The sequence below is a fragment of the Lissotriton vulgaris genome, chromosome 9 (genome assembly GCF_964263255.1).
Source record: "Lissotriton vulgaris chromosome 9, aLisVul1.2, whole genome shotgun sequence".
NCBI classification, from domain to species: domain Eukaryota; kingdom Metazoa; phylum Chordata; class Amphibia; order Caudata; family Salamandridae; genus Lissotriton; species Lissotriton vulgaris.
Window position 1 is genome coordinate 1,225,210,104 of NC_141697.1, and position 24,511 is coordinate 1,225,234,614.

At 45.7% G+C, this 24,511-nt stretch overlaps 1 protein-coding gene across 1 annotated transcript in view; it reads left to right on the forward strand.

Annotated features, from left to right (window-relative positions):
* The first annotated feature begins 8,593 nt into the window (after positions 1-8,593).
* LOC147693105 (phytanoyl-CoA dioxygenase domain-containing protein 1-like) overlaps positions 8,594-24,511 on the forward strand; it is a 30,091-nt gene continuing 14,173 nt past the window's right edge. The window contains exons 1-4 of the mRNA XM_086936884.1: positions 8,594-8,723; positions 9,106-9,322; positions 10,379-10,470; positions 20,768-20,907. Coding sequence (XP_086793010.1) covers positions 8,594-8,723; positions 9,106-9,322; positions 10,379-10,470; positions 20,768-20,907 — 579 coding nt within the window. The remainder of the gene's footprint in view (positions 8,724-9,105; positions 9,323-10,378; positions 10,471-20,767; positions 20,908-24,511) is intronic.

Below are 24,511 nucleotides of genomic sequence, written 5' to 3' on the forward strand. Positions count from 1 at the left end.
ATCGTGTATCAACTGTTATATAGTTAAATATGAAAGTAACTTGAGCGGGGATAGGTTAGTTAGTTATTTGGATTGAGAAGGGTAGCGGCGGGATAGAAGAGGGAAAAAGGTTTGCGTTAATATAGTGCTTGTTACCCCTGATGAGGTGTTGAAGTGCTTTTTTCGGCGAGTAGCACGCTGCTCTGGATCCCATAAAGTATTCGCGGTTAATTAGTATAGTGAAATATGACATTTGAGAATTGGACGTTAGTCTGTTATTTTGATTGAAAAGGACAGTGGAGGGATAAAAGAGTGAAGGATTTAGACTTTTTTTTAGGTCATAGCAGTAGGAGGAGGCTTGGGATGAGTAAAAAAGGATGTGGAGGGGATGAGTCAGAGGGAAGAGTTTAGAAAGGTTTGGTGGCTGTATGCTGTGTATGATGTCTGTATGCTGTGTATGATGGCTGCATGCTGTGTATGATGGATGTATGCTGTGTATGATGGCTGCATGCTGTGTATGATGGCTGTGTCTGGAGTTTGATGGCTGTATGCTGTGTATGATGGCTGCATGCTGAGTATGATGGCTGTATGCTGTGTATGATATCTGTATGCTGTGTATGATGGCTGTATGCTGTGTATGATGGCTGTATGCTGTGTATGATGGCTGTATGCTGTGTGTGATGGCTGTATGCTGTGTATGATGGCTGTATGCTGTCTATGATAGCTGTGTCTGCAGTTTGATGGCTGTATGCTGTGTATGATGTCTGTATGCTGTGTATGATGGCTGTATGCTGTGTATGATGTCTGTATGCTGTGTATGATGGCTCTATGCTGTGTATGCTGTCTGTACGCTGTGTGTGATGGCTGTGTCTGGAGTTTATCAAGAGTATAATTGCTGTTTCTGATTTATGTTGGTTGTATCTTGTGTCTGGTGGCTGTATCGAGAGTATGATTGCTGTATCTGCATTATGTTGTTTGTATCTTGTGTATGGTGGCTGTATCGAGTGTATAATTACTGTATCTGCATTATGTTGCTTGAATCCTGTGTGTGGTGGCTGTATCAAGTGTATGGTGGCTGTATTTGATTTATGTTGCTTGTATCGTGTGTCTGTTGGCTGTATCTGATTTATGTTGCTTGTATCTTGTGTCTGGTGGCTGTATCTGCTTTATGTTGCTTGTATCTTGTGTCTGATGGCTGTATCTGCTTTATGTTGCTTGTATCTTGTGTCTGATGGCTGTATCTGATTTATGTTGCTTGTATCTTGTGTCTGTTGGCTGTATCTGATTTGTGTTGCTTGTATCTTGTGTCTGAAGGCTGTATCTGCTTTATGTTGCTTGTATCTTGTGTCTGGTGGCTGTATCTGCTTTATGTTGCTTGTATCTTGTGTCTGGTGGCTGTATCTGATTTATGTTGATTGTATCTTGTGTCTGGTGGCTGTATCTGCTTTATGTTGCTTGTATCTTGTGTCTGGTGGCTGTATTTGGCCTCCTTCATACGTCAGATTTCCAGCGGCTGCCATGGTGTATCCGGATATGCTTGGTGTATTATGGCTGTTTGTCGGTGTGATGGCTGGATTTCATGTATAAAGGCAGTATCCTTGATATGAAGAATGCATTCTGTGCATGCACGTATGTAGCCTATGACGAGTGTCCCCCACATATGAGGCTCTGCATCTTGTGTATGATATCTGTATGCTGTGTGTGATGTCTGTATGCTGAGTATGATATCTGTATGCTGAGTATGATATCTGTATGCTGAGTATGATATCTGTATGCTGAGTATGATGGCTGTATGCTGAGTATGATGGCTGTATGCTGAGTATGATGGCTGTATGTTGAGTATGATATCTGTATGCTGAGTATGATATCTGTATGCTGAGTATGATGGCTGTATGCTGAGTATGATGGCTGTATGCTGAGTATGATGGCTATGCTGTGTGTGATGTCTTTATGCTGAGTATGATGCTGAGTATGATGGCTGTATGCTGAGTATGATGGCTATGCTGTGTGTGATGTCTTTATGCTGAGTATGATGCTGAGTATGATGGCTGTATGCTGGGTATGATATCTGTATGCTGAGTATGATGGCGGTATGCTGAGTATGATATCTGTATGCTGTGTATGATATCTGTATGATGTGTATGATATCTGTATGCTGATTATGATGGCTGTATGCTGAGTATGATATCTGTATGCTGAGTATGATGGCTGTATGCTGAGTATGATGGCTGTATGCTGTGTGTGATGTCTGTATGCTGTGTGTGATGTCTGTATGCTGTGTGTGATGTCTGTATGCTAAGTATGATGGCTGTATGCTGAGTATGACGGCTGTATGCTGAGTATGATGGCTGTATGCTTAGTATGATATCTTTATGCTGTGTATGATATCTGTATGATGTGTATGATATCTGTATGCTGATTATGATGGCTGTATGCTGAGTATGATATCTGTATGCTGAGTATGATATCTGTATGCTGAGTATGATGGCTGTATGCTGAGTATGATGGCTGTATGCTGAGTATGATATCTGTATGCTGTGTGTGATGTCTGTATGCTGTGTGTGATGGCTGTATGCTAAGTATGATGGCTGTATGCTGAGTATGACGGCTGTATGCTGAGTATGATGGCTGTATGCTTAGTATGATATCTGTAAGCTGAGTATGATATCTGTATGCTGTGTGTGATGGCTGTATGCTGTGTATTATGTCTGTATGCTGAGTATGATGTATGTATGCTGAGTATGATATCTGTAAGCTGAGTATGATGGCTGTATGCTGTGTATTATGTCTGTATGCTGAGTATGATGTCTGTATGCTGAGTATGATGGCTGTATGCTGAGTATGATATCTGTATGCTGAGTATGATATCTGTATGCTGTGTATGATATATGTATGCTGTGTAGGATATCTGTATGCTGAGTATGATATCTGTAAGCTGAGTATGATATCTGTATGCTGTGTATGATGGCTGTATGCTGATTGTGATGGCTGTATGCTGAGTATGATGGCTGTATGCTAAGTATGATATCTGTATGCTGAGTATGATGGCTGTATGCTGAGTATGATATCTGTATGCTGAGTATGATGGCTGTATGCTGAGTATGACATCTGTATGCTGAGTATGATATCTGTATGCTGTGTATGATATCTGTATGATGTGTATGATATCTGTATGCTGAGTATGATGGCTGTATGCTGAGTATGATGGCTGTATGCTGAGTATGATGGCTGTATGCTGTGTGTGATGGATGTATGCTGAGTATGATGGCTGTATGCTGAGTATGATATCTGTTTGCTGTGTGTGATGGCTGTATGCTGAGTATGATATCTACATGCTGAGTATGATGGCTGTATGCTGAGTATGATATCTGTATGCTGAGTATGATATCTGTATGCTGAGTATGATGGCTGTATGCTGAGTATGATGGCTGTATGCTGAGTATGACGGCTGTATGCTGAGTATGATATCTTTATGCTGAGTATGATATCTGTATGCTGAGTATGATGGCTGTATGCTGAGTATGATATCTGTATGATGTGTATGATATCTGTATGCTGAGTATGATATCTGTATGCTGAGTATGATGGCTGCATGCTGTGTGTGATGTCTGTATGCTGAGTATGATATCTGTATGCTGAGTATGATATCTGTAAGCTGAGTATGATATCCGTAAACTGAGTATGATGGCTGTATGCTGAGTATGATGGCTGTATGCTGAGTATGATATCTGTATGCTGAGTATGATGGCTGTATGCTGAGTATGATGGCTGTATGCTGAGAATGATATCTGCATGCTGAGTATGATGGCTGTATGCTGAGTATGATATCTATATGCTGAGTATGATGGCTGTATGCTGAGTATGATATCTGTATGCTGAGTATGATAGCTGTATGCTGAGTATGATGGCTGTATGCTGAGTATGATGGCTGTTTGCTGAGTATGATGGCTGTATGCTGAGTATGATATCTGTATGCTGTGTGTGATATCTGTATGCTGAGTATGATGGCTGTATGCTGAGTATGATGGCTGTATGCTGAGTATGATGGCTGTATGCTGCGTGTGATATCTGTATGCTGAGTATGATATCTGTATGCTGAGTATGATGGCTGTATGCTGAGTAAGATGGCTGTATGCTGAGTATGATGGCTGTATGCTGAGTATGATGGCTGTATGCTGAGTATGATGGCTGTATGCTGAGTATGATGGCTGTATGCTGAGTATGATATCTGTATGCTGAGTATGACATCTGTATGCTGTGTGTCATATCTGTATGCTGAGTATGATGGCTGTATGCTGAGTATGATATCTGTATGCTGAGTATGATGGCTGTATGCTGTGTGTGATATCTGTATGCTGAGTAGGATATCTGTATGCTGAGTATGATGGCTGTATGCTGAGTAAGATGGCTGTATGCTGTGTATGATATCTGTATGCTGTGTATGATGGCTGTATGCTGAGTATGATGGCTGTATGCTGAGTATGATATCTGTATGCTGAGTATGATGGCTGTATGCTGAGTATGATGTCTGTATGCTGTGTATGATGGCTGTATGCTGAGTATTATATCTGTATGCTGTGTGTGATGTCTGTATGCTGAGTATGATATCTGTATGCTGAGTATGATATCTGTATGATGTGTATGATATCTGTATGCTGAGTATGATATCTGTATGCTGAGTATGATGGCTGTATGCTGTGTGTGATGTCTGTATGCTGAGTATGATATCTGTATGCTGAGTATGATATCTGTATGCTGAGTATGATATCTGTATGCTGAGTATGATGGCTGTATGCTGTGTATGATATCTGTATGCTGAGTATGATATTTGTATGCTGTGTTTGATATCTGTATGCTGAGTATGATATCTGTATGCTGAGTATGATGGCTATATGCTGAGTATGACGGCTGTATGCTGAGTATGATATCTTTATGCTGAGTATGATATCTGTATGCTGAGTATGATGGCTGTATGCTGAGTATGATATCTATATGATGTGTATGATATCTGTATGCTGAGTATGATATCCGTAAGCTGAGTATGATATCCGTAAACTGAGTATGATGGCTGTATGCTGAGTATGATGGCTGTATGCTGAGTATGATATCTGTATGCTGAGTATGATATCTGTAAGCTGAGTATGATATCCGTAAACTGAGTATGATGGCTGTATGCTGAGTATGATATCTGTATGCTGAGTATGATGGCTGTATGCTGTGTGTGATGTCTGTATGCTGAGTATGATGGCTGTATGCTGAGTATGATATCTGTATGCTGAGTATGATGTCTGTATGCTGAGTATGATGGCTGTATGCTGATTGTGATGGCTGTATGCTGAGTATGATGGCTGTATGCTGAGTATGATATCTGTATGCTGAGTATGATATCTGTATGCTGTGTATGATATCTGTATGCTGAGTATGATGTCTGTATGCTGAGTATGATGGCTGTATGCTGATTGTGATGGCTGTATGCTGAGTATGATGGCTGCATGCTGAGTGTTATATCTGTATGCTGAGTATGATATCTGTATGCTGAGTGTGATGTCTGTATGCTGAGTAGGATGGCTGTATGCTGAGTATGATGGCTGTATGCTGAGTATGATATCTTTATGCTGAGTATGATATCTGTATGCTGAGTATGATGGCTGTATGCTGTGTGTGATGTCTGTATGCTGAGTATGATATCTGTATGCTGAGTATGATATCTGTAAGCTGAGTATGATATCCATAAACTGAGTATGATGGCTGTATGCTGAGTATGATGGCTGTATGCTGAGTATGATATCTGTAAGCTGAGTATGATATCCGTAAACTGAGTATGATGGCTGTATGCTGAGTAAGATATCTGTATGCTGAGTATGATGGCTGTATGCCGAGTATGATATCTGTATGCTGAGTATGATGGCTGTATGCTGAGTATGATGGCTGTATGCTGAGTATGATGGCTGTATGCTGAGTATGATATCTGTATGCTGAGTATGATATCTGTATGCTGTGTGTGATGTCTGTATGCTGAGTATGATATCTGTATGCTGAGTATGATATCTGTAAGCTGAGTATGATATCCGTAAACTGAGTATGATGGCTGTATGCTGAGTATGATATCCGTAAACTGAGTATGATGGCTGTATGCTGAGTATGATATCTGTATGCTGAGTATGATGGCTGTATGCTGCGTATGATGGCTCTATGTTGAGTATGATGGCTGTATGCTGAGTATGATGGCTGTATGCTGAGTATGATGGCTGTATGCTGAGTATGATGGCTGTATGCTGAGTATGATGGCTGTATGCTGAGTATGATGGCTGTATGCTGAGTATGATGGCTGTATGCTGAGTATAATGGCTGTATGCTGAGTATGATGGCTGTATGCTGTGTATGATGGCTGTATGCTGAGTATGATGGCTGTATGCTGTGTATGATGGCTGTATGCTGAGTATGATGGCTGTATGCTGAGTATGATATCTGTATGCTGAGTATGATATCTGTATGCTGTGTGTGATGTCTGTATGCTGAGTATGATATCTGTATGCTGAGTATGATATCTGTAAGCTGAGTATGATATCCGTAAACTGAGTATGATGGCTGTAAACTGAGTATGATATCGGTAAACTGAGTATGATGGCTGTATGCTGAGTATGATATCTGTATGCTGAGTATGATGGCTGTATGCTGAGTATGATATCTGTATGCTGAGTATGATGGCTGTATGCTGAGTATGATGGCTGTATGCTAAGTATGATGGCTGTATGCTGAGTATGATGGCTGTATGCTGAGTATGATGGCTGTATGCTGTGTATGATGGCTGTATGCTGAGTATGATGGCAGTATGCTGAGTATGATGGCTGTATGCTGAGTATGATGGCTGTATGCTGAGTATGATGGCTGTATGCTGAGTATGATGGCTGTATGCTGAGTATGATGGCTGTATGCTGTGTATGATGGCTGTATGCTGAGTATGATGGCTGTATGCTGTGTATGATGGCTGTATGCTGAGTATGATGGCTGTATGCAGAGTATGATATCTGTATGCTGAGTATGATGGCTGTATGCTGAGTATGATATCTGTATGCTGTGTATGATATCTGTATGCTGAGTATGATGGATGTATGCTGTGTATGATATCTGTATGCTGTGTGTGATGTCTTTATGCTGAGTATGATGGCTGTATGCTGAGTATGATGGCTGTATGCTGAGTATGATATCTGTATGCTGAGTATGATATCTGTATGCTGTGTATGATATCTGTATGCTGAGTGTGATGTCTGTATGCTGAGTATGATGGTTGTATGCTGAGTATGATATCTGTATGCTGAGTATGATATCTGTAAACTGAGTATGATGGCTGTATGCTGTGTATGATGGCTGTATGCTGAGTATGATGGCTGTATGCTGAGTATGATGGCTGTATGCTGTGTATGATATCTGTAAGCTGCGTATGATGGCTGTATGCTGAGTATGATGGCTGTATGCTGTGTGTGATGGCTGTAAGCTGAGTATGATGGCTGTATGCTGTGTATGATGGCTGTATGCTGAGTATGATGGCTGTATGCTGAGTATAATGGCTGTATGCTGAGTATGATATCTGTATGCTGTGTGTGATATCTGTATGCTGTGTATGATGTCTGTATGCTGTGTATGATGTCTGTATCTGGCCTGTCAGCCGTGGTGTCTGCGCCTGGTGTCTGTATTTGGGGTGTGGGCGCTGCACTTATGCTGGGGTCAGTATACCCCTTTAACGTCATGGCTTCACCTCTTGTCACGTCATTGTGGCAAAGCCTTTTTGATGTCACATCCTTATCTGGAGAAGAATTGACGTCAGTTCCCATGAGGTCAGATGTACTTTCCCGCCTTTCACTGCTGCTTTTACTGACCTGCTCTTTTCAGGTCTGGCCTATACCCGCCTTTAGCTCTCGGGAGCCCCTCGGAACGGTAAAACCCCGATACTGGCTTCAGTGTAAATAAGGAATGTTTATTTATACATACACACCTCAAAGTCCCTTCAGTTGGGGGTATCACTGTACGATTCCCGAGTGAACCCCATTGTGGCAGCCCCCTTGGACCACCAGGAAACGTCCGAGCTGGGGTCTGCAGTGCCTCCCCCCTGACTCCTCCGCTGTGGACATGCCCAGGATTACACAATGCCAGGCAGCCTGGGGTCATGAGCTGGGATTAATGGGAAAACCCGAAAGCAGCCCGCGGCTGTGGTGACGTCATGTGAGTGCAGCCCCGGCCCGGGGCGGGGGCGGGTCTGAGCGGCCCTACATAAGATGCCGAGGCAGAGGAGGGTGGACAGCAGCGGCAGTGACCCCCAGCAACACCTGGAGCTCCAGCACTGCAAGGGGCAGGAGGAAACACTCACATCTGGAGCTCTTGAATAGCAGGGTATAGAATCTCCAGCACCTGGGGAGCCACAGGGCCACATCTGGAGCACCTGCGTCTTGGGAGCCAGAAGAACACGCCTGGAGCATCAGCACCTCTGGAGGTGAAGGACAACATCTGGAGTCCGGTGCCAGAGGAACATATCCACATCTGGGGCTCAGCTCTCAGGAGCCCCGCGGCAGACCCCATCCCTGGCACAAGAAGCGGGGTCCGAGTCCTCGCCCTCATCATGGAGGCGGACCCTCAGCACATGAAGACCCTTTATGATGCCCGGGGCTTCCTGACGTCAGTGCCGGTGCTGGACCCGGAGGAGCTGGAGGGCGCCAGGAGGGCCTTCGAGGAGCTGGAGCAGGAGTTTGGTAGGTGCCTTATCTCTCGGGGCTCATGTATGAGGGCCTTGCGTCACGCTTGCACCATGCTAAGTGGTACACGCACGAGGCAAAGCCCCAAGCCAAATTCATGAAGCCCCGCAAAGCCACTCTGCGTGGCCCTGAGCGGCTTCACAAATATGGAGACAGGCAACGCAGCGCAAATCGCTTTGTTGCGTTACACTGCGCGCGGAAGGCGTTCCATGGGCGTTGCGTGGGTGTCGCAACTCATCGTTTTTAACGCAGTCCCAGATTTACAAGGACTTGTAAATCTAGGAATGCGTGAACCCAGACCTCTTGACTGGGGGTGAATGTTTGATTTGCTTTGCATTCCGTCCATCATCTGTGTGTCTTTTGCTTTCTCCCCCTGCAGGGAAGGAGCACGCCCAGTACAGCCTGCACAACGCCCACCTGCGCCTGCCGTGGGTGCTGGGCCTCGCCACCCACCCGCACACCCTCCAGGCCATCACCGCCGCGCTGGGGCCCCACGTGGTCCTGCTGGACTCCAGGTTCATCTGTAAATACCCGGCCTCCGACGTGCCCCACCGAGGGAACAGCGCACCCTACGTGGCTTGGCACCAGGACATCAAGTAAGTCAGACTGCGGGGTGCTGGCTCCAGGGTGGGGGGGGGGGGGGGGGAGGGCTCAGCAGGGGTGATGTGTCTGTTTGTACTTCAAGGGTGAGGCCAAAGGATGGCATTCCTGCCCCCTGAGCCTGGTGACGTCTGATTAACAGGCTACCTGGTGGGCACCATGTGGTGTTTAATACACAGGGCAGGTTGGGCGGAGGGGCACACACAGGGTAGATTACAGCATCTTTCATCTAGGCAGTACATGAGGGCATATGGCTGGCTGCACTACCAGACACACATCACCCTGTGTCATCATGTGCCCTCATGTGCCATCATGATTATGCCCTCATGCACCATCCTGTGCCATCATCTGCCATCCTGTCCCTTCAAGTGTTATCCTATGCCCTTTGTATGCCATCCGGTGCCATCATGTGCTATCCTGTGTCCTCACGTGTCACCCTCTGCCCTCATGTTCTATTGTGTGTCCTCTTGTGCCATTCTGTGCCATGATATGCCATCCTGTGCCCTCATGTGCTATCCTGTGCCCTCATGTGTCAAAATGTGCCATCCATGACTTGATGTGCCACCCTGTGTCATCAATAGCCATCCTGTGCCCTCGTGTGCCATCCTGTGCCCTACTGTGCTCTCATGTATTATCCTGTACCATCATGTTCCATCCTGTGCCATCCTATGCCTTCTTGTGCCAGCCTGTGCCATCAATAGCCATCCTGTGCCCTCATGTACCATCCCGTACCATCATGTGCCCTCATGTGCCATACGGTGCTCTCAGGGGTTATTCTGTATCATCATGTGCCATCCTGTGCCATCCTATACCTTAATGTGCCATCCTGTGCCCTCCTGTGTCATCCTGAGCCCTCATGTGCTATGATGTGCCCTCATGTGCCATCCTGTGCCCTCATGTGCCATCCTGTGCCCTCATGTGCCATCCTATGCCCTCATGTGCCATCTTGTGCCCTCATGTGCTATCCTGTGCCCTCATGTGCTATCCTGTGCCCTCATGCCCCGGGGTTTGCAGATGTTTGGCTGACAGCGTCCTCCTTCTTTTACTTCCAGGTATTGGGGCTTCGAGGGTGGCCCGGTGGCCTCAGTGTGGCTTGCCCTGGATGACGTAGACGCAGAGAATGGTGTCCTGCAGGTTATTCCAGGTATGGATAAACTCCCATAGTCAATGCATGCATCACAACAGCCTGGAGCTTTAACACTGATTGGCTGAGAATGGGGGATGGGCTAATACTCTACTGGTGAGCCCCAATGTAATCACATAGGAATCTAGGACAGGGCTCCACAGCATGGGAGATAGATAGGCCATCTCTTTACCTTGAGCCCCAGTGTTGTGACATAGGGATCTGGGACAGGACTATACAGCAGGGGAGGCCATCTGTTAACCAGGGAGCCTCAATGTCATGACATGGGGAGGTGGGAGAGAGTTATACAGAATGGAAGATGCTGCATCCATCTACAATGACTCCCAGTGTCGTGACAGAGGGATCTAGGACAGGGCTATACAGCAGGGGAGGCCATCTGTTAACCAGGGAGCCTCAATGTCATGACATGGGGAGGTGGGAGAGAGTTATACAGAATGGAAGATGCTGCATCCATCTACAATGACTCCCAGTGTCGTGACAGAGGGATCTAGGACAGGGCTATACAGCAGGGGAGGCCATCTGTTAACCAGGGAGCCTCAATGTCATGACATAGGGACGTGGGAGAGAGTTATACAGAATGGAAGATGCTGCATCCATCTACAATGAGCCCCAGTGTCGTGACAGAGGGATCTAGGACAGGGCTATACAGCATAGGAGGTAGGCCATCTGTTAACCAGGGAGCCTCAATGTCGTGACATAGGGACGTGGGAGCGAGTTATACAGAATGGAAGACGGTGCATTCATTCACAATGAGTCAGAGTCCAGACAAGCAGGGGGTGCAGCAGGCTTATATTGTTGAAATCCTTGGGCCTTGACTCAGTGGTGTTGCCAAATTGTCTACTTCTCTATCGGAGTCCACTGCTGTCCTGACACAGGGATGTTGTCTTAGTACAGAAAGTCTGGAGATAGGACGCAGGCTCCACACAGGTCCTGGCGCCCTCAGCACCATGTGGGGCACAACTATAGATGTAGGTAATTTTATTTTACCACTTCTTAAATTCCGAATTTTAGCGATTCGGTATTTAAGTAATGGTAAAATAGAGGGGGGGGGGGGGGGGGGGGGGATGCAGGTATTACAGAATCGGTATATACCGAATCGTTAAGATTCGGTATTTACCGATTCTGTAAATACCGATTCGGTAATGGCCATTGATTCCTATGCAGCAAGGTAGGCTGTGGGAGAACCCACAGTTGAGGGAATGCACAGCTCAAAAGACAACAATGTCTAAAACAAATTTATCAATAGCAATTTAGAATTCTTATGAAAAGCTCTGAAGCCAACCATTATATGTTTCATCACATATGTTTTACTGTTATCACATTTTGCAAATCACAGCACAAAAACATTATTAGAATGTATAAGTATACAAACTGTTTGTGTCACATGTCAAAATAATATCAAGTCAACAATGCGTTTGAATACTAAAGAGATATATAACATTCTTATTTCATCCATCCCAATGCATTTCGGGTTACGTGGAACCCTTCGTCAGGGGAAAGCGTAAGAGGGTGAAGTTTTCTCATTCAATGTCGCCACTGGAAATTAAGAACACAACAACATGCAGTAAAAATACTGCTCGGCTATTAGGATATGCACCCCAAGTTGTGCTTAGAAAATAAAGAGTGTTGGAGATAGGCCAGTATAGTAGTTAAGTAAAATGAATCCTCCAAGTAAGGAGAGTGAGAAGGGTCCAATCACCATAATATGAAATGAAAATAATAGTAATAAGGAAATAACGTCTAAATGATACCTTGCAGAAGGTGTTGATCCGCAAAAGAGATCAAGTGCTGAGGGTTTAAGTGTGGGGCACTGCTGTCTGTAATTACAATGATATAACGGAGTATATTAATGGAGACTATCCTATGTCAGTGAAGAGACCGTAAATAAACGGTCTCTTCACTGACATAGGATAGTCTCCATTAATATACTCCGTTATATCATTGTAATTACAGACAGCAGTGCCCCACACTTAAACCCTCAGCACTTGATCTCTTTTGCGGATCAACACCTTCTGCAAGGTATCATTTAGACGTTATTTCCTTATTACTATTATTTTCATTTCATATTATGGTGATTGGACCCTTCTCACTCTCCTTACTTGGAGGATTCATTTTACTTAACTACTATACTGGCCTATCTCCAACACTCTTTATTTTCTAAGCACAACTTGGGGTGCATATCCTAATAGCCGAGCAGTATTTTTACTGCATGTTGTTGTGTTCTTAATTTCCAGTGGCGACATTGAATGAGAAAACTTCACCCTCTTACGCTTTCCCCTGACGAAGGGTTCCACGTAACCCGAAATGCATTGGGATGGATGAAATAAGAATGTTATATATCTCTTTAGTATTCAAACGCATTGTTGACTTGATATTATTTTGACATGTGACACAAACAGTTTGTATACTTATACATTCTAATAATGTTTTTGTGCTGTGATTTGCAAAATGTGATAACAGTAAAACATATGTGATGAAACATATAATGGTTGGCTTCAGAGCTTTTCATAAGAATTCTAAATTGCTATTGATAAATTTGTTTTACACATTGTTGTCTTTTGAGCTGTGCATTCCCTCAACTGTGGGTTCTCCCACAGCCTACCTTGCTGTTCTAACTTGGGGAATTAGGGTCATTTCCCCACCGGGAATTGCACGCACATTCTTTACAAACCCATCAAAATATTTCATAAGAAACTAGAAACTCATTAAAAGTCTACACACAGGTGTGCACCTGCACCCCCCTATCAGTGCTTTCATATCGGACCCACTCTTAGCAGGGTAGCACCCACAGAATTTTCTCAATATGTCTTGGAAAGATATAGCGGACATAACTACAAATCAAGCCGCCACAAAAGCATATACCTCAGAGGAAGCAGAGTCAATATACTCCCTTATAAGAGAAGCACGCGATTTTGGTGCCTCCACAGGAAATATTTCACAACAACTGAAACAACTTGAATACTTGCTCAAAAAAGAAATAAATCAGCGCCTCCACGCCACTACTCTCATTGAGTATCACAAAGTCAAAAGAATCCCTAGAGGTCTACGAATAGCCTTAAAACCCATGCTATTTAAATTCAATAAAGATTTCATGTCACGCTGGTACGCTATACTGAACAAATGTTCGCTGGATTTGATACTTCTCATCATAGAAGAAATCTCCACTATCCTGGCTGAGCTGACAAAAGACATAGACAAACTGAAGGATGACCTTGCACAAAAAATGGATTCTGATGATTGGGACAAGGTATTGGAAAACATTAATATCAACTTAGACAAACATGCAAAAGAAGTGCACGAACGGAAGACCAGGAAGTTCCGCAGGGACACCATAGATTATAAACTGGATGAGGTTTACTCATGGGCGGAAACCTATGCCCAGAAACGTTTCTTCAAAAAACCCAACTCTAATTCGTCTGAGGAAAGTCTGGTACCGGATCAAGACCTCACGGTTCAACGTCCGAAACCACCCTCTACCACACCCCAGATCCCAACAACAGCAGGGGAACCATCAACATCCAGTAATCAACAATCTTTTTTAGAGAGTGGCCCACTGACCAAGGGACCTCCAGACAAAACAACACCACAACCAGAACCCGTATCAGAAGGGGACAAAACAAAAAAAGCACCCGAAACAGGAAGACCACAAAGGACGGTGAAGAAACCGAATCCCTAGTGATGAATATCTCCTCCAGAACCCTCAATTCAGTGGAACTTAACACCTTGAACAAAGGCATCTCTTTTGTGCCCACATACTCATCCAATGAATTGGAAACCGAAACCTCATTGTTCAGGTTCATGCGCAAATTACGCTTGAGGTGGTTCTTTTCAACCTTGTCTAATGTTGAAGATCAAAGCCCAGAATCCAGAAAATTCCGTCCCAAGAGTAAATTTATGGCTCCTATCACCCATAAATCACTTGACACCTTCGAACATTTGGTCAAGAAGGACTTTGCAAAAATCCAATATACTAAACCCTTTCATTCTAACTTGACTGCAAAGGAACAAAAAACTTTAGGATCTCTCAGAAGAGACAAGTCCATTACTTTTCAACCAGCTGACAAGGGTGGCGCCCTTGTAGTACTAGATACCACATTTTACAACCAAAGCGTGGACGCCCACTTGGCTGACACTGATACTTACTTGACATTGGATAAAGATCCCACGGACGAACTATTGACTGTATTGACTACTATAGTCATGAAAGCTGTAGAGGCAGGCACCATTGATACACCTACTGGCAAATTTCTTGTAAACCCAACACCAAAAGTTCCACATATATACATGCTTCCAAAAATGCATAAGGATTCTTTGAGACCACCCTTCAGGCCCATAGTGGCAGGGTGCAATTCGATACATGAAGCCATTGGGTACTATGTGGACCATCACCTCCAGCCTTTAGTCCAAACTTGGGGCACGTACATACGTGACACCACAGACTGCCTCACGAAACTACAAGCCATCGAACACCAAGTGTACCAAGACACTTTACTATGCACGATAGACGTCGTGGCTTTGTATACATCCATAGCACATGACCAAGGCCTAGAAGCAGTGGAATGGAGGTTGCTGACCTCATCCAAACCACCTGAATTATCAATTTTCCTTCTTGAGCTACTTCATTTCTCATTATATCACAGCTATTTCATTTGGCAAAATCAATTTTACTTACAGAAGACGGGTACATCCATGGGCTTTCCCGGAGCCCCTTCGTATGCAAACACCTATATGGCTCATTTTGAAAACCAGCACATGCTTACCAACCCCATCTGGATTAATAATGCAATAGCCATCTTTCGCTACATTGATGACATCCTGGTCATATGGAATGGTCAAAAGAGCACATTGGAGGATTCCATCAAGACCTTAAACCTGCACAATCCGAGAATTCAATTCACCTATGATATTCAAGAAAATAAGATACATTTCCTGGATATAGAAATTCAAAAAACAACCACAGGCTTGAGTACATCAGTCTACACTAAACCCACAGATGTGAACAGTGCATTACACTTTACCAGTGCACACCCCATTTCTCTTAAGAAACATCTCCCGATTTCGCAATTCATGCGCATAAAGAGAATCACCTCGGATAACCAAGAATGTACCCACAGAATCCGAGAACAAAAATGCAGATATCAAACAAGAGGATATCCAGTAGAAATACTTGATCAAGCTGCAGAACAGGTTGAAAAGAAACCAAGGAAGGATCTGTTACAAACCACAGCAAGAACGCCATCCCGCAGAGAGGTATTTGTACTGAAACACTCCACACAAGCTCCTCGCATAAAAAATATCATCAAGAAAAGATGGGAAATCATTGAAAATGAACCAGACTTTCAAGGTATCTTCTTAGATTCTCCTTTATTTGCACACCAAAGAGCGAAGAATCTTCGTGAACTTTTGAAACCACAAGAAGACAAACCCATAGGAGGTTATAAGGGAATGACTAAATGTTACAACTGTGGACAGTGCAGTAATGTAATCACAGGTGACACTTTTATGCATCCACAAACGGGCACCAAGCTAAAACTTCATCACACGTCAAATTGCAACACTGAAGAAGTGATATACGCAATTAAATGCCCATGTGGCCTAGTATACGTAGGCAGAACAAGTAGAAAGATAAAAACCCGCATTATAGAGCATAAAAGCCGGATTCGGAACAAAAACACCACATCCCCACTGGCAACACACTGGGAGACATCGGGTCACACCATACCCCAATTACGATTTACAATACTTGAAAGAGTCAAAAAGGTGTCAGGCACTGACATCAATACATCATTAGCCCGCAGAGAAACACACTGGATAAAAACACTTAGAACGATAGCCCCAAATGGGCTCAATGACCATTATGAGATGCTGTGTTTTTTATAAGTCTACTCCTTTAGCTCAATATTGTACAGGATCTGCACCCATTTCTTATCTTGTTTTCTACTTTTGATTGTTTGTTCACATATGTCTGATTTTTCTTTTTTAAAAAAATATATGCCCTTCCCCATAATTAATTTCGTTTTAGATTCTGTTTTTATTTGTCTTAATATCCAACTCTATATATTATGTTCTTTTCTTTTCACTCCTTTATTTTTACAATTATCTCGATCTTCTATACACTTATCCCCTCGTTTCATTTCCGATTCCCTGGAGATACTGCTCCGTTTTCCACTTCGTTATGCACCTTTGGGTCTATTTTTAAGGATTATAGACCTCCTACTGCCTCTAGTATAGAACCTCCCCGTCGCGCATTGCACCCTGGATTACTTTCCCTTCCCAGCGTTTGAAGAAACTGACGATCCGATTACTTGGCAAGCCACCGGTATGTAGATCCCGTTTCGAGTAGACGCTATGTCTACAGTGTAACCTTCATCAATTGGAGGAGTTTAACTTTACCTCCACTATCTACCTTTAGAACACGGGGACCTGCAGCTGATCTACACCGAGGGTTTTCCTTTTCCCGATCACTTCGGATTACCAGCACTCTCGCTAGTGCTTACATCACTACATTTCCGGTAAGCGAGCATTAAATATGTCTCGTTTTATTTACGGTCTCTTCACTGACATAGGATAGTCTCCATTAATATACTCCGTTATATCATTGTAATTACAGACAGCAGTGCCCCACACTTAAACCCTCAGCACTTGATCTCTTTTGCGGATCAACACCTTCTGCAAGGTATCATTTAGACGTTATTTCCTTATTACTATTATTTTCATTTCATATTATGGTGATTGGACCCTTCTCACTCTCCTTACTTGGAGGATTCATTTTACTTAACTACTATACTGGCCTATCTCCAACACTCTTTATTTTCTAAGCACAACTTGGGGTGCATATCCTAATAGCCGAGCAGTATTTTTACTGCATGTTGTTGTGTTCTTAATTTCCAGTGGCGACATTGAATGAGAAAACTTCACCCTCTTACGCTTCCCCCTGACGAAGGGTTCCACGTAACCCGAAATGCATTGGGATGGATGAAATAAGAATGTTATATATCTCTTTAGTATTCAAACGCATTGTTGACTTGATATTATTTTGACATGTGACACAAACAGTTTGTATACTTATACATTCTAATAATGTTTTTGTGCTGTGATTTGCAAAATGTGATAACAGTAAAACATATGTGATGAAACATATAATGGTTGGCCTCAGAGCTTTTCATAAGAATTCTAAATTGCTATTGATAAATTTGTTTTAGACATTGTTGTCTTTTGAGCTGTGCATTCCCTCAACTGTGGGTTCTCCCACAGCCTACCTTGCTGTTCTAACTTGGGGAATTAGGGTCATTTCCCCACCGGGAATTGCACGCACATTCTTTACAAACCCATCAAAATATTTCATAAGAAACTAGAAACTCATTAAAAGTCTACACACAGGTGTGCACCTGCACCCCCCTATCAGTGCATTGATTCCTATGGGCATTGAAGCCCATAGGAATCAATGGGCATTACCGAATCGGTATTTACCGATTCAGTAAATACCGATTCCAGCAAGGGTGCAGGAGGTGTCACTTTGACACCCTCTAGCACCCCATATACAGGCATGTGTGCCATGTGGCACACAGACATGCCCTAAGGGCATGTCTGTCTGTCACATGGCATAGGTGTGCATGCACACATGTGCATGCACACCTGGATTCAGTATTTTGCCACCTAATTGGATTGGGTGGTAAAATACCGAATCTGAAAGGCCTTTGGGACTCAGAAGAGTCCCACCTACATCTAGAAGTTACCGAATCGGTAAATTTACCGATTCGGTAAAATTGGCCCCCTACATCACAAAAACCCATTTACCGGTCGGTAACGGCCAAAATCGTCCGTTACTGGCCGGTAAATAGCCACCTACATCTGGCCCCTAATCTCTGGATGGAGCAAGTCCATGCTGCTATGTACGAGCGCCCCTGTGTGATCAGAGGGATCCGTGCCAGGGTCGGATTGGTAAGGGGGCACTCGGGCAATGGGCTATTGGCTGGTATCTGAGTTGGAGCTGTGGGCCGCTTTTTTGGGCAGCGTGGTGGCCGATATGGGCTGTCTGTGCTGCTCCGCCCAGTGGGGGCCTGAGCAGCCTTTGCAGAGGCAGATGTACCTCAGCTACCCCCCTTTTACTAAGGGGCGGAGGTATCATTCCCAGCCCCCAGCTGGCCCCGCCCATTAATGTATGCAGATTGAGCAGGAGCAGGGGGGCTGAGCAGAAGTGGCATCACTTGTATTCAGGTGTGGTTCACCAGTGTAAACTAATCCATCAACACAGAGTCCTAGCAACAATTGCATTTTTTTAATCTCAGTCAAGTTAAGATAAAACACACCTCTCTTATAGAAATCCTCCAACTTCTTTTTATAACACTTAAAACACCGAAGCAGCGTTTTACAAAACGACAGGGGGCTGATTTACAAGCCAATTGCGTCACATTTACGCCACTGTTGCATCACTTCTGTGACGCAGCGGCGGCGTAAACCATGCGCCACGTTGCTACTTATTTACAACGTGATGCATCTAGGGAGATGCGTCACGTTGTAAAGCCCTGCACCACATTAAACCTGCGTCAGGTTTAATGTATGCAGGGTGGGCGTTCCGTCGGAAAAAGCCTCGTAAAAGTGACGCTGTGAAATCTACAAGATTTCACGGAGTCATTTTTCAGAGGCTGCTGCGACGAAACCTTACGCCTGCTTGAAGCAGGCGTAAGGAGAAGCGCAGCACGTTAGGTATGGGCGGTCCCTGAACATTGCTGGAGTCTACACCATCAGATGCGACACGCATCTGTCTATCCCTGTGCCACGGTGTGCCGCATTGCAAATGCGACGCATCCGTGGTGGCGCAAGGATAGAACTGCGTGTCGCATCGTTACTGGCGCATCGCTGCTATTCTGCAGGGATGCGCCAGTCCTTGTAAATCTTCCCCGCAATCCGCAAATGTGGGGCACTTTTTTCAGGGTGCCCGGGCCAACTTTTTTCAAAGCCAATCAAACCCTGACCCGTGCTTTACTGTACAGCTGGAGCGAGGGGACTCGAGGTCCTAACAGAGGGACGCTGCTTATGGTTCTACAGGCAGAGATGTCTTTGTCTGTAAACACGGGCACCACTGCCTTGAAAGAGTGATGTTGGACAGGGTTGGTCAGACAGGGCTCTAGTATGACCCTACAATCTTCACCCAGATTAGTGTCAGAGGCTAGACTCCTGGGGGCTGGTGAGGCCTCGATGAAAGATCCCCGGGGTCTTCGTGGGGGTTCTAGTGTTCAGAGATGGCTCTGTATTTACTCCGCTTCCATGATCCTCTGTTAGATGGAAACATCCTTTACCACGCAGATGCCTTTACCACGCGTCTTTTACACACATCCTTTACCACGCGTCTTTTCCACGCATGCCTTTACCACGCTTCCTTTACCACGCAAATTTCTTTACCAAGCAGTCTTTTCCATGCATGCCTTTACCACGCGTCTTTTCCACGCATGCCTTTACCACGCTTCCTTTACCACGCAAATGCCTTTACCATGCAGTCTGTTTCATGCATGCCTTTACCACGCAGTCTTTTCCACGCATCCTTTACCACGCAGATGCCTTTACCACGCAGTCTTTTACACCCATGCCTTTACCACGCTTCCTTTACCACCCAGATGTCCTTACCACGCATATGCCTTTACTAAGCAGTCTTTTCCATGCATTCTTTACCATGCAGTTTTTCAACCCATGCCTTTACCACGCTTCCTCTACCACCCAGATGCCTTTACCTCGCAGTCTTTTCCATGCATGCCTTTACCACACTCCTTTTACCACGTAGATGCCTTTACCACGCAGTCTTTTCCATGCATCCTTTACCACGCTTCCTTTACCACCCAGATGTCTTTACCACGCAGTCTTTTCCACGCATGCCTTTACCACGCAGATGCCTTTACCACACAGTCTTTTCCACGCATCCTTTACAATGCAGATGCCTTTACCACGCAGTATTTTGAACGCATGCCTATACCACCCTTCCTTTACCACACAGATGCCTTTACCACGCAGTCTTTTCCACGCATCCTTTACCATGCAGATGCCTTAACCACGTAGTCTTTTCCACGCATGCCTTTACCGAGCATCCTTTACTACGCAGATACCTTTACCACGCAGTCTTTTCCACGCATGCCTCAACCACACAGATGCCTTTTCCACGCATGATAATTAAAGGTAAATTTGTGTATAATTATTGTGGGTGTGGCCCGTGCTGACACCTAATTTTAGACAGAGGCGAGGACTGCATGAGTACCCAGGCCAGGAATCAGTGCCACCCTCACTCCAACCCCCCTTTCTTCTGCAGGAAGTCACAAACAAGGTGTCCTGGAGCACCGCACAGCAATGACCCTCGGGAACATGCTGTCCACCAATCAGGAGATTCCGCGGCACCTGGTCGATGCAAAGAAGGCGGTGGAGTGTCCTCTTCAGGCTGGGCAGATGTCGGTGAGTTCACAGCGCTATGTCGTTTCCTGGACTCATGTCTCACAGTTGTGGTTATTCCCACAGGCAAACAAGGGGTTACTGCAACGTTACGAAGTAACATTAAAAGCCATGATACTCGAGCCCGGTGCATTGTGGGTGTCAGTCAGACCAGTGATTCCCCCATTTATAAATGAGGCAGCCGGGAAGTGGGCGGGTCCAAGACATCCATGTATTTATGGCACCGCCCTTCCCATAATGAGCCTTTTGGCTCCATTACTGTGTACTCACAACCCCCCTTAAAGATGCACCAGAACTGTGTACTCACAGCCCCCCTTAAAGGTGCCCCAGAACTGTGTACTCACTATCTCCCTTAAAGGTGCCCCAGAACTGTGTACTCACTACCCCCCCCCCTTTAAGGGTGCCCATGTACTGTACCTCCCTTTACTTACAGCTTACTTTGAGGGTGCGCCAGCACTGTGTGCTCACAGCTTACCCTAGAGGTGCACCCACACAGTGTACTCACAGCTCCTCGTTTGAGTGCACCAGCACTGTGTACTCAAAGCTCTTTGTTTTGGTGCACCAGCACTGTGTACTCACAGCTTCCTTTGAGGGTACGCCAGCACTGTGTACTCACAGCTTACCCTAGAGGTGCACCAGCACTGTGTACTCACAGCTCTCCCTGGGGTGCACCTACACAGTGTACTCGCAGCTCCGCTTGGGGGTGCACCAGCACTGTGTACTCACAGCTCCCCCGAGGTGCACCCACGCTGTGTACTCACTGCTCTCCCATTGGGGTGCACCCACGCTGTGTACTCACTGCTCTCCCATTGGGGGTGCACCAGCACTGTGCACTCCTTGGGGTGCCTCAGAACTATGTACTCAGTTTCCCCTTGAGGTGCACCTCAGGTGGCTGCCTCTCTTTTCTCTGTCCCATATCCAGTGCTTAATTTGCGCCTGTGTTTTCCGGTGCTTATCTGTAAACACAGGCACATATGTCTGAGAAACCACCACATGGTTGCAGTGTGTAAGTATTTTTAACTACCGTTTGTAGGAGAGTAGGGTCTGCTATCCTATGGTCACCCCAATTTTTGCTTTTTGCTTCACTGGTTTTCGACTTACTGAGGCTGTGGGCCTGCTAATCAAACCCACAGCCTGCTGTTCTCTCCCTAAATTTATAATACATGTGCTATAGGTACATACCACAATTGGAAATGGACTCCTTGTCAGCCCCTGTACCATGCACTATAGGTGCTCAGGGCATAGGTGCCACCAAGGCCTCCCAGGGGCTGAAGCATAGCTTTTGCCACCCCTGGCTGGTTCTTAAATTGACACAACTGGCTGATCACTCTGCTGGGGGCAAGTGGGTGTAATCACCCCTTGCTTAGATATAGTATACCTATATCTAAACCTATATCTGGACACATATAAACCTGTGAGCCACTCCTATGGAAGGCCTCATCAATCCTGGAGGCAGAGTGCGTGGTTTTATGTGAGATGGAGCTCTGGCATGAGCTGAGCCTGTCTGCAGCTGTCGGGAACAACTCCCTAAGCTGATCCGGGATAATGTCATACCATATACTCTTAAGCGCCTTATAATCCTCGCGGTTATATAGCAACTTTGGTTTGGCTTTATCAAAACATGTCGTGTAAGGTGTCATACGAATTGGAATACTACCCCCTCGCCAGTTCTGGCGACGGGGGTAGCATTCCACCCTTCTAGAGGGATAAGACATGTTACTTTACTGAAACGCGGTTGATTTAAAATGAGCCTCAGATCCACAAAATGGATGCCCCTGCCACAGACACGGGTCTGGCCTCCTGCTGCTGACCGAAACTCAGCAAATGGTGGCCTGGACAAAGGGTTTCCTGTCGCAGGGCGGTGTTAAACCACCCCAGACAGGAGATAGTGGATTGTAGTAGGGAGGTTTCAAAGAAACCAGATACTGCCTGGGGAGCACAAGGCTGCCCCTTGCATAATCCGGCCAAACCGGTTCTGGGGCCTTCCAGCACCCGTCCCAGCGCGGCCTGGATCAAAGGAAAGGGGTGTAACCACCCCCTTCCTGGGTCCCACCCATAGGAGGGGACCTAGCAGGATGTCCAGCCCACCAGATTCGAATAAGAGTGGGAGCAGTGCCAATGCAACTCAGATCATCCTGAAGAAACATAAGAAACGAATTCTGGACCCTTCGACATTCTACTCAACATAGAAGACTGAAGAATCTCCCTTGTGGTCAAGGAGTGACCACCCTGTGCAAACAGGCACCATCCAGCCCTCGACCCTTGCTTTGTTGCAGTTCCCGCCAGAACTCGAGCGACAGAGATCGCCGAGATCAAGCTTGCCTGCCTTCTCCCAGCCCGATCCACAGTCCCTGCAGAGCTGAGACCAGTGGAGGCGACCGGAAGCGTGGGGCACGCCATCTTGAAAAGGCCACGAGACGCTGACCGTGCAGCCCACGAGTGATCCTCGAAGCTGTGCACCGAGGTTTGAGAAGCCCCCACCCCGAGCTACACTTGCACCAAAGCTACCCCCTCCACACTCGACGAGTGCTGCGTGGGGCCCTTCTGCTTGTGTTGGCTCGACGCGTTGGCCCGGTCACTTGCCAGCTGGCTTGTGGCCCCTGTGCCGACGAAAACTTGAATACGACTCGCTTTTCTGGTTGCTCCAGATCTGCACCAGCTCCTGTAAACAGGAGCCCCCACTCTGACCCTCCTGGTTCGAGTGATAAGCAATCTCCCGGTTCCGCGTGGATTGCTTTTGACAAGTGCTGTTTGCTGCAATCTTGAAGCCGACGGTGCTGACGGCGAGAGCCTATGTGGGACAGATCGTGACCTGCTCCTGGACGTCGCAGATGCCCCAGAGCCCACGTGACAACGGAGAGAAGCCTATCGACAACCACCTGATTGCGCCCGACATTGCCTGGTTCCGTCCTGGTTCCACCCTGGTCACTGCTGAGTGACCCAGACTCTGTCCCCTCTGCTTTCAGGTACTTTTCGACTTCGATCCACCCTTGGATCACACTGGACACTTCTGCTTCACATCGCCTGCAGCTTCTTCAGCTCCAAGCACCAAGAGCCTGCGTGTCAAAACCCGACGCCACTTCGACCCTGTGCACCCACGGCCTGTGGGTGAGGTAACATTGCAACGCCGGTGTTCCCACACTGGCACACACCTCTAGGGTCTGTGTCTTGAGTTTCGTCCCTCTAGGTTCAGCGGAAGTATCTTTTAACTCACTGTATGTAACTTTTACGCACCATTGACATTGCATTGGTGCAAGCCGCACTTTCCGTGCTGCACCCGAATTCCGTGGGCTACTCCCGACTTCAGCATTGCTAGTCCTGACTGCTCCCAGCGATTCTCTAGGCCCTAGACCTAACCACTGTTCGATTGGTATCTCTTATACCACTTTTTTAGTATATGGTTTGAGTGGCCACCGGCCCTCATCCAAAATTGTGCAACTTTGTATGTTATACTGTGCTTTTGATTTAACGCTTGTGCCCCTTTCCTCAGAAAGAGTACTGGGGAGTAATTTAGAAATAAATACATATATTTTTACAATATATACTTGTGTGGTGTCCTTTCATTTGATTACAGGATTGTATGTGGTAAAACAGCTCGCTTAACACG